Source organism: Lygodium microphyllum, chromosome 6, assembly GCF_053477565.2.
Source record: "Lygodium microphyllum isolate KBCC chromosome 6, Lygodium_microphyllum_v1.1.10, whole genome shotgun sequence".
Taxonomy (NCBI): domain Eukaryota; kingdom Viridiplantae; phylum Streptophyta; class Polypodiopsida; order Schizaeales; family Lygodiaceae; genus Lygodium; species Lygodium microphyllum.
The window spans coordinates 33027975-33036279 of NC_141140.1; the positions used below are offsets into that span (position 1 = coordinate 33027975).

An 8305-nucleotide genomic window follows, 5' to 3' on the forward strand; every position below is an offset into this window, starting at 1 on the left:
AACCGTCTTTCTAGATATGTTAATCCTTAGAGATACTTCCATGTTTGGAAACCTTTGCACTTACATTGTATTGGTGCTATTTGTGTTGTGTGTGTGTGTGTGCTGGGAGGGGGGGGGGGGGTGGATAATATATTTATCACTTGCATGTGAGCTTTAATGACTTTTCGAGATTCACAAGAGAGTCTATATTTTGCATGACTTATGCATACTTTAAGATGTATTGTGAACCCATCTATGCATTTAGCATCAATTTTGCAAACCTATAAACAATACTACATATATTGTACCATAATAGTTTCTAGATCATGCAAGGTATATCATACATCATGCGACACTTTGTATACACCTTCAATTCTTTACATACACCTTCAAATACTTCGATACATTCCATCTATCAAAAACAGCTTTACCCAACTTTCAAAATCCTACAATGCTTTTATCACAATTGACTCATGCTTAGCAAGTCTAAAGCAATTACCTCACATCATTAGATTGACCTGTGTCATCATCCATGCTATAGAACTCTTTCTTTGGTCTTTCACATCGAATTTAACAAATATGTCAAGGTATTTAGTGTGTATGGCCAAAAGTCACAATGACTTGGAGAAGAAGAGCTTGAAGGACAAAGAGTATAAATTCCATAGAAGAAGATGGTTTAAAACAATAGGAAACCAAAATATGTAAGAATCCCAATTGTAGATTATATCAATGGCACAAAAGCTTGTGTCCAAACCATATATAGCAGGTACATTAGCATATAGACCAAGATTTGAGGCTAATGGTTCAGCACAAACCCAAATATATTCAATCCATATTCATTAGAATCACAATACACAAGTTTAAAGAACAAACAATATGTTTATGGCTCAAAAACGGTCCCATTCATTCATGAGCATAGATCGGAACCTATGTAGCCCATACAAACATGAATAATCTTGTTGTGGGTCACAAAAATTACTCTTCTTTTAGCTTCTAACATCAATGTTGCAACCCATTATAATAGCAACAATGCAAGATTCATTAAAAACATTCCACAAATTAGTTTTAGCATGCAAATGCTAGAGTACCTTACCTCTTTCCTTGTAGTTCAAACAAGCCTTTTTGCACTCAAAAATTACAATGGATTTTGTGAGTTGTTGCTCTTGGTCTTCCACTCATTGATCTTGATGTAAAACATGCCTAAAGTTATTTAAATAGGCCACTTTACACCACCTATTTGAAGGTTCATGACTTATTTTCACTAATTGAATTGTGAAGCAAGTTTAATCCTCATGAGAGTTGACCATTTATTGCATACACTCAACAAATACACATGTAAGACCAATCCCATAGGCAAACACGTACAATCTTCTACTAGTAGTCTTCCTTAGAGTTTTCAGTCACGCTGCATTCATTCACATGGCAATGTAAGGTACCTCCTAAATATAAGTCAAGATAGCAACGTGAGGGCCACATTGGCATTGTTCCTTCACAAATAGAAATATTCACATGCAAATTTTGAGTTGTACCCTTTGATGTATGTTCTAATCTTTAGGCTTTTTGTCCCTTGATATAATGCATACTCTTGAACACCCGCAAGGGGGGCATCTCCTCTCTTGAGAGTAAGAAAGAGCCATAGCAATAAGATTGTTCATGTGTGTAGATACAATAGCTAGAAAATAAAATTGAACATGGATCTTGATGCACTAGGATCCTCTTGAGTGGGCAACTAGAGTCTAGACTTAACACAATATGCTAATGTAGTTGTGCCAACCAAGAGATGCACCTGACAAGACTTGAACTAATAGCCCCATGATTATGAGCCCAAGCTCTAATTATTAGGACATCATCCCCATCTTTAGGCCTTATGCCCATTTTGAAGTTGCATGAGGGTAATTGAAGTACACTGTTTGATGTTACATACTAAGTGTGCTATTTGATTTAATTTTTGTGAGAAAAGGGAAGCAAAATTGCACATTTGCTTCCCTTTGCTCACAAAAACCTGAAATGAGTGAGGTGTAACCTTGAGAGATTCAAAATCATGCCAACCATGCCAAAACATCACTTTATCTATTGGTGGAGAACTAGCAAACTTGCCTTGCAGCCAAATGAAGCTCATGAAGTTTCACACTACAGCTATTTGTCTATTCTCCTTGTAAAGACAACTTGCCATGCATTTGAGCTGTGTGATATGATGCATAACCACTAACTAGGCTTCCAATATGTAGCTATTTGTAAGGTTGGGTGTAATTGAAATCAATAGAAACTCCATGTCATGGTTAATGAGATATAATTACTAGAAGAGCCATAGTCCATTAGCTAGACTCTCTTGAAAGATTTGCTCATGGCGTCATTTTTCCAAGTTCAAAACTATTACCATATTGTAGAAGAATATTTGAGAAGGAAATCTCAAACAAATCGATCAATTTGTACTTGAAGATGTTGGGACCAGCTTGACGAGATGAGGCATGTTTATACCAAGGATTTATATTTTTAGATGCATATGGAGATGTATGAAGGGAGGCACTATTTTGTATTGGTAGGGGAGAAGAGGATAAGCACTCTTCCATCATCGAGTTATGAGGAAGTGGTAGTAGGCGGATGCAATGCATGAACTAATGCTCTCTCCATTTGAGAGGCTATAGTCAATGTGGAAGGTGTTGAGAGAGAGAGAGAGAGAGAGAGAGAGAGAGAGAGAGAGAGAGAGAGAGAGAGAGAGAGAGAGAGAGAGAGAGAGAGAGCTTTATAACTGTCCTTGGGGCTTGTGCTCGTGTGAGTCCTAGCACAAAGGTATTAGCACCTTTTGTAGCTAGATCTTCTCTTAGATTTTTGATTATTTTTAGATGCGAGTTTCTTTTTGGTAGTTTATTTAAGTTTCCTTTTCATGTAAAAGAAAGTTATTGAATACCAATGTTAGTGAACATTTGTACAAAAGAAACACGCTGTTGTGCCGCTACGTGCACACCATGTAAAAAAATCTAGTGTGCGGTTTTCTTATTGATTTAGAGATCCAATGCCATTTTAGACATTAGTGTTAGTGTCCATGGTTCAAAAATATTAGATTTTTTGACAAGTTTTAGCCAATTTTTTATATTTTAGATATTATCTCTCATAAAAATCTATAAAATTGTAGACAACTTCTAAATTATGATAACATGTAAAAGAAAGCATGTAGCTTTCAGCTAATTTGAGAGGATTTTATGTAAAAATAGAGATTGACGAAATCGCGTGACACGCGATCACTGTTTTTAGACAATGAACAACACTCCAAAGTGGGAGATGAAGAAGGAGTGATCTGGTTGAATTCTGGTCAGATGTTTTGATATTTTACCCCCTTTCGGAGCCAATGGAAGCATCGGATTGGCGATATGAGTAGTATAGAGGAAGGTATTATTTTATACATGTTTTTGTCTATTAGAGATTTATCTTCTCATAATGCATGAATAAACCGACTAGCTTTATCTCTATTAGTATTCTTCTATGTTTTCTATTTATTTTTGTGAATATTCTTTTACGTCTTCTATTTCTTCGAACCCCTTCTCTTCCATGATATCTTTAGCCATATTTAGAGAATTAGCTACAACAATGTTTTTTTAATTCATTTCTTACTCTACAGAAGACATATTGTCATAATATGTAAGTATTATGTGCCCCTATGGCAGGGCGATGTTTGTAGATCATTCATAGATGCTTTGAGTTGAATTAAGAGGAGTTTTTTCTCTTATTTCTTGGCTATGGTAACTTATCCTTATCATGAACTCAATTTGAAGCTCTCTTGAAGCAAGTCTCTTTGCCCTACAAGCCTTGTAATTGACTCATAAGCTTTTGTCCCTAACAGTCTACATTGAATGTAATCATGCAAAGTTGATTTATGCTATGGCATCATGTATGAATGATGGGATGCTGAGTTGTTTATGATAAATGACATCATATTGTACCTAATTTTATAAATTGTGATTGCTCTTACAGTCAAGAAAACAAAGCTTGATTTGAGTTAGCACTTATGAGATAATACTCTTGTGATATTTGCTAAGAACATACAGTTGGAAGCTCTATTAACATATTCAAGAACTTGGCTTGAAACCTTCAACCCTTCTCTTATCTCTACCATCTCCGAAGTCTAAGCTCTTGAACCCCCATATATTTTTCTATCTCAAACCCTCGTGATTGACAGTGAAATACCTCTTGAACCATTAAACATTCACTGTAATCTACTTATCTCTTGAAGACACATCTCCATCTATCTTGTGTAGTTTTCTTGCCAAACCCTTGTAGTGACCTTCAACCCTATGTGCTGCAACAACGCACACTTTACCATTGCACAATGTCATGGGTGCTCCATTACTACCTAACAATGCTTATGAAAGAAAAGACTTTTTCAGATGGGTTTTATTACTTTGTATATTTTATATGGGTACTTGCTTGATGCTTTGTAGCTTGCTTATGGTTATAGTGTTTGCGAAGCTATCGTGAAGCGGCAAGTGAAGTTGCCATGTGCTTTACTCAACAATCCATTTCTCCTCTTTTCCTCTCTCTGTTTTTAATTATTTCCTGCTCTCTCTCTCTCTCTCTCTCTCTCTCTCCCCCCAACTCCTTGTCTGATTCTCTCTCTCTCTCTCTCTCTCTCTCTTTACCTTTTATTTTAGTTTATTTTCTCTCATCTCCTTGTTTTCTCTTTGTCTCTCCTTGTTTTTCTTCTCCCTCTCTCATTTTCTTCTCTCCCCACTTTCTCTCTCTCTCTCTCCTTTTATTCTCTCCCAAGTTTTCTTCTCTCTATTTCTCTCTCCCCCTCTCTCCTCTCTTTTTCGTCTCTCTCAATTCTCTTTAAATATTTTATTTTTCTCTCTTAAAATTTTATATTTTCTCTCTCTATAATCCTCTCTCTTTGTATTCATATTCTCTCTCTTTCTCTTTTTCCCTTTTTTATTCTCTCTCTCTCTCTCTCTCTCTCCTCTTCTTTCTTTTCTTCTCTTTGTATCTTTCTCTCAGTTTTTAGTTCTTTCTCTCACACACTCTCTTCTCATTTTTCTTTTCCTCTCTCAAGTTTTTTTCTCTTGCTCTCCTTTCTCTCTCTATACTTTTTCTTCTCTCTCTATTTTTCTATTTCCTTTCTTCTTCCCCCTCTTATTTCCTCTCTCTCTCTTTCTCTCTTAAAAAACTATGTTAAAAAAGGTTTAATTTAAAAAAAGGCTTTTCTCTTTTCACACACACACACACACACACACACACACTCTCTCTCTCTCTCTCTCCTTCTTCTTCTTCCCCTCCTCACTCTCTCTCAAAGTATGTAAAAAATTACGTCAATTAGAAAAAATATTTAAAAACGTTTAATTAAAAGAGGCTTTTAAAAAAGCTTGTAAAAATATTAATTAGAAAAATGAAGAAAAGAAAAAAAAGGGAGAAGTTTAAATTAAAAAGTTTAATGAGAGAGAGAGAGAGAGAGAGAGAGAGAGAGAGAGAGAGAGTGTGTGTGTGTGTGTGCGTGTGTGTTTTGATTTAAAAAGAGAGAGAAAAAGACGTTTGTGAAAAGTTTGATTTAATAAAAAAAGGAGAGAGAGCCTCTCTCTCCCTCTTTTCCTCTTTCTTTTTCTTCTCTCTCTATCCATTTCTTTTCTCCCAGCTATTCTTCTTTCTCTCTCCCTCCTTTTCTTCTCCCTGCCTTTTTTCCTTCTCTCTCCTTTTTTTTTAAAAATTTCCCTTTTAAATTTTATATTTCCTATCTCTATAATTCTCTCTCTGTCTTTGTCTCTCTCTTTTCTTTTTCTGTCCCTTTCCCCCCTCGCTCAAAGTATGTGAAAAAACTATCAAATAAAATTTAATTTAAAAAAGGCTTAAAAATATTTAATTAAAAGGGGAAGGAAATTTCAAAAAAGATTTAACTAAAAGAGGAGAAAAAAAAGGAAAGTTTAAATTAAAAAGTTTAGAGAGAGAAAGAGAGATTTGATTTAAAAAGGGGGAGAAAAAGATGTTTGTATAAAAATTAAATTAATTAAAAAAAGGAGAGGGAATAGAGAGAGAGAGAGAGAACAGGTATAGTACATGTGAGAGGGGGGGTATTAAAAAGCGGAGGGAGAAGAGAGAGGGAGAGATTACTAGAGAGAGAGAGAGAGAGAGAGTTCTAATTAAAAAGGGGAGGTTTGAGAAGAGGGGTAGGTTTGAGAAAAGGGGGGCTTCTAATTAAAAGGGGAGGTTTGGGAGTTCTACTTGCATGAGTCCATGGAGTCAGTTCCACGTGTGGCTTCTACATTTAACAATGTGGATTTAACTGGTCAGGGATTGCAAAAGTCTGTGGGGTACTCCATGAACTCACTGGTGTTCATAGATGATAGGAGGTGGCATGTGCTAACTGGTCGGTGGGACGTTCTACTCTTGTTTGGTGCGCAGACTGACTTCATGGAAGCCGAGTGCCAACGGTGGCGTCATAAGAGGTCCGCGTGGGTAGAAGAAAGAGGCTTACGGGACTTTGCCGTGTGGGCTGTCCTTAAGGCTTAACTTATATTTCCCGCCAAGTTTGCGAGCCTTTCTTTGAAGCAACGCGACAGGTCATCATCGTCATCGTCTGCTTCTCCTCCTCTCATTCACCGTTCGTCTTCTTCCTCCGATTTTGAACTCGTAGCCAAGACCAGAAGCAATGGCGTCCTCGCCTCCTCATGAGGTGACGATCTGTCTCTGTGATTGTGTGATTCATTCCTTTTCCCTTGTTTTACGTTCGTCTCTCCTCATCCTTCTTCTTCTTCGTCTCTGTCTACCGTGGCTGATAGTGCAGGGGGATGAAAATGCTGTTGGCCAGAGCGTCGGATCTATCCTTGCTTCAGATTCAACAAGGCTCACGGTACCTGTCTGTCTCTGTGTCTCTATTCTCTGCAGTTCAAACATAATAAAAAATTCGCCGTCCTTGCAGGATCTCAAAGAGTCCCGAGCGGAGCTGCTAGCGCGTGTGCAAAGCTTGAAACAGGTAATTAAACGTGTCTACATTTTTCGTATTGCATAAGGTGAGATCTCATGAATTCAGGAGTTCTGTTAGCCTATTAACACTCATTTTGACAGGATCTGCAGGAGTGGAGGGGACGGCTGGACTCGCAAGTCCAGAACTACAGACAGGTTCACTTAAGGGTGTCTCACTTTCTGGTTAAATCATTCCTAATGATTTCTTCTTTAAAGCCATGTCTGTCTTGTGATTAGGAGCTCGGAGACCTCAGGAACACGTTGAACACAGAGGTGGACCAGTTAAGAAGCGTAAGTTAGAGAGAGAGAGAGAGAGAGAGAGAGAGAGAGAGAGAGAGAGAGAGAGAGAGAGAGAGAGAGAGAGAGAGAGAGAGAGAGAGAGAGAGAGAGAGAGAGAGAGAGAGTGTGAGTGTGTGTGTGTGTGTGTGTGTGTGTGTGTCTCAAAAATTTTCAACAGGAATTTCAAGATCTTCGCGAGTCTCTCAGAAAGCAACTAGACGCAACCTCTAACCTTACAAAGGAGGTATGCTACAGCGACTTCTGCCTGTCGATTGCTATGCGCTTGCAAATTTCTGAATAGATGCTGAGATATGAGGGCATTTTCTTTTGGTTGATCAGATCGCGGAGAGGCAGCAAGTTGCTGCGAATGCGAAGCAGTCAATCAAAGGGCCTGGTACTCCTGAATCTCCAAAGAAGGAATTGCAGAGTTCTGCATGAAGATCATACGTACTCACCAACACTTGGAATCGTGCAGCGTTTCTGATGGTACGTGACTGGCGAGGGGAAAATTAGGAAGGCATTGGTTATAACTAGTTTCATTCTTGTGCCAGTTTCTAGACTGGAGAGCTACATTTGTAAGCTCGTGGCTGTCGTCTCCCGAGAATCCAATCCATATTGATCGAGCCTGCTGCCTAGATTTGCCTTCCAAGTTTGGTGGCCTGCGCGTGCGAGAGAGATGCACACGATCTGCGTCTGTAAAAACCCAGATCAAATGTAGAGTGGAATGCGCATTCGCCCTAAACCATGGACAGCCGATGCTTCTTTTTCATTATGAAAGTGACACATGACTTGGCTCTTAAGTTTTTCCGAGCACTGTTTGTGATGAACATTCCAATTCAATTATTTAGCTAAGCATTCAAGTTTTGAAAGGAAAAAGCGTTTGCATGAGTGTACGCGGCACCTGCATTGACAGAATCTTAGTGATGGTTGTGGGTTTAATGATTTGCAATATTCCTACAAGTGATTTAAAAAGAAGCAAAAGTCGAACAGTTCATTGTTCACTATCACGGTGGGTGCATGTCGTTGAAAGCATACCATTATCCATGTATTTACTGAAATCCATTGGCTAGGTTAAACATAAGTAACATTTGCTTCAGGATTT

General features: G+C 38.1%; 1 protein-coding gene across 2 annotated transcripts; it reads left to right on the forward strand.

Moving 5' to 3' along the window:
• The first annotated feature begins 6394 nt into the window (after positions 1–6394).
• Positions 6395–8003, forward strand: LOC148034442 (uncharacterized). 2 transcript variants are annotated; one of them, XM_087680524.1, is made up of 7 exons: positions 6395–6634; positions 6746–6811; positions 6881–6934; positions 7036–7080; positions 7162–7215; positions 7382–7447; positions 7543–8003. In XM_087680524.1, exons 1-7 carry the CDS (start codon positions 6611–6613, stop codon positions 7639–7641), a joined length of 408 nt encoding a protein of 135 aa, XP_087536650.1. In that variant the 5' UTR covers positions 6395–6610; the 3' UTR covers positions 7642–8003. The 2 variants fall into 2 exon arrangements, with proteins under 2 accessions (XP_087536650.1, XP_087536649.1); XM_087680523.1 differs by having other exon boundaries at positions 6412–6634; positions 7027–7080.
• The last annotated feature ends 302 nt before the right edge of the window (positions 8004–8305 follow it).

What these genes read in the sequence shown, in the direction of transcription:
- LOC148034442 (XM_087680523.1), top strand. Translation starts at nt 6,611, where the DNA reads ATGGCGTCCTCGCCTCCTCATGAG. An exon ending in CGTCCTCGCCTCCTCATGAG is followed by an intron (nt 6,635 to 6,745) that starts GTGACGATCTGT and finishes CTGATAGTGCAG; the next exon opens with GGGGATGAAAATGCTGTTGG. An exon ending in AGGTGGACCAGTTAAGAAGC is followed by an intron (nt 7,216 to 7,381) that starts GTAAGTTAGAGA and finishes AATTTTCAACAG; the next exon opens with GAATTTCAAGATCTTCGCGA.